The 2,236-nt window shown below is 37.8% G+C and overlaps 1 protein-coding gene across 1 annotated transcript in view; it reads right to left on the bottom strand.

Annotated features, from left to right (window-relative positions):
* wdsub1 (WD repeat, sterile alpha motif and U-box domain containing 1) overlaps window positions 1-2,236 on the bottom strand; it is a 17,042-nt gene that overhangs the window by 12,397 nt on the left and 2,409 nt on the right. Inside the window, exons 4-6 of the mRNA XM_014002980.1 lie at window positions 2,112-2,205; window positions 1,104-1,137; window positions 976-1,016 (exon numbers count right to left, since the gene is read on the bottom strand). Coding sequence (XP_013858434.1) covers window positions 976-1,016; window positions 1,104-1,137; window positions 2,112-2,205 — 169 coding nt within the window. The remainder of the gene's footprint in view (window positions 1-975; window positions 1,017-1,103; window positions 1,138-2,111; window positions 2,206-2,236) is intronic.

The raw sequence follows: 2,236 nt of genomic DNA, 5'->3' as shown, positions 1-2,236 counted from the left end.
CTACAGTATTTTTACAGTCTTTATTTTACAGTTAAAATAAATGTTTATCAAATAAAGTCTAATGTTACAACTAATCATGGATCCCTTTAAGTACCTGGTACACACCTTGTTATGTATATACAGGGTACATTTCGGGGGAACTTACAGGGTGTACATTAGGTACTTACAGTACCAAATGGTACTGTAAAAGTACTTGGTATGTACACTGTACCTGATATGTATCCTTTAAGTACCAGACCACCACAGTACTATAATTACAGTACTGTTACTGCAGTACTGTTACTGTTGCAGCTGTAAACACCCTCCTTCGGCTGTTTGCTCCGAGGATCCAAACGAGGATTAAAATCTAATTTTCCTCTGGTTTAAGAAAAGCCTCAGCAGAGTTAAAGAGTTCTCCAGAACCGAACCGGGTCTCAGAGAAACCCACAAAAGCTGCTCGTCTCCCACAAAGAGCGAGAGAAGAGCTACAATCAGGAGCTCCTCACAACCTTTGAGGGCAAAGAGAGTTTCCTGGAGGCTTCCTGTCACAAAGTTTGGATGTTTCAGCTTCCAGTTCACAGATTTTCACTAAAAAAAAAAGAACCTTTATTTCTCGGCTGAAAGGAGCCTGATGCCTTTCAGACACAGGTGCTGGATCCACGGGTAAACTGGTAAACGGGTCGCTGCTCTGTGAGGAGCCAGAACCGTCCCACCTTTAAAAACAAACATCTTTTTATTTTTGAATCATTTGTGGCGTCGAATCTGAGTCTTTTTCTACTTTATGAATGAAACAAAAAAAACAAAAAAAAAAATTCTAAACTTATTCGTGCGCAGAATCACGAAGAATCATCATAAACGCCCAAATCACAGCTGTTTACCCATAATGCACTGCGGCGCAGTCAGGACGGCGGTCTCACGTGGGACCAGATCTGCTTTATTCTGTCCTAAAAGCCCAGAACTGGAGCCGTGAACCCATCGATRTAAATAAATATTTACCTCTCGTGGTGGGTCAGTGTGTGAAGCAGAACTGCGTTATTCTGGGAAAATAAACAAAATGTTTGCAGCTGGAGTTATTAAAGGTATAAGATATGATTCATTATTATGATAAAAATAMAAACACTCACAGCGTCGTAGATCGTAACGCTTTTATCCACAGATCTGAGGAGAGAAAGAAAGCTGGTGAAGAGCTCCCTCTAGTGGCTGAAGGTGGCCTACTTCATGTAAACGAACAATCCTCTTAAAATAGATCAAAACATGTTGACTGACCTATTTAACATCAACTCACTGATTTATGGTGCAGATTTAGCATCTTTACAGCCCAAACTGAAAACTCTCCTGAGAGACGGCCGGAAATCTTAACGAGTAAAACCGGTCTTTGATGAACTCCACGTGAAAAATAAAACTTCATAAAACTAAAAATTAACAGAAAATAAACAGTAAAACAAAACTAACGAACAAACTGAAAATCTGATTTTTATAAAAGACCGAAACAAACTGAAATTTTATTTTTTCTCATTCTTTTCATTAATCAAAACTTTCGGCTCATTCAGGAGACGGAGTTTAAAAAAAATAAATATTTAACTTTATTTACAAAAGATCTTTTTAAAGAAAGACTCAATATTTTTAGCTGCTGCATTAACTTTTTTTTTTGATTCAACAAACTGAAATCATTTCTGTTTTCTTTAGCGACACTCTGCTTCTATCCTTTTGCTTTCAGCTACTTTTGTTTTAGGTGCCTTTTAGCTACTTTAGCTTTTGTGTAACTTTCAGCTACTTTTGCTTTTAGGTAGCTTTTTATTACTTTTAGCCAGTCTTTTGGTTCATTTAGCTAACATTTTCCTAATTTTAGCATTTAACTACTAAGCTATAGTTAGCTTTTAGCAAGTGCTGTGCTATTTTTAGCTTTAATAAGCCTTTTTGGTTGTAGTTCAGTCACTTATAGCCTTTAGCTAGCCTTTTGCTATTTTTGACTTTTAACTACTTTTCTAATACTTTTAGCTAGCCTTTTGTTTAGCTTTTAGCTACTTTTAGCTTAGCATTAGCTTTACCATTTCAGTTTTTTTGGCAGTGTTTTGTCTGTCATTCGGCTGTCACACTGTGTTTTAGCAGAAGAGGTTTCTTTAGCTTCGTACCCCGACACAAGCAGCCGACCATCTGAGGAGAAGGAGCAGCAGAGAACCGGAGCCGACTGACCCGTTAGCGTGCTCAGGAGCTGCAGCTTCCAGGCTGAAACAACAAAACACACAAAGATTAAAAA

Source organism: Austrofundulus limnaeus, unplaced genomic scaffold, assembly GCF_001266775.1.
Source record: "Austrofundulus limnaeus strain Quisiro unplaced genomic scaffold, Austrofundulus_limnaeus-1.0 Scaffold16, whole genome shotgun sequence".
NCBI classification, from domain to species: Eukaryota; Metazoa; Chordata; class Actinopteri; order Cyprinodontiformes; family Rivulidae; genus Austrofundulus; species Austrofundulus limnaeus.
Note: the sequence above shows the minus strand (reverse complement) of the source record. Positions and strands in the feature narration are given on the sequence as shown.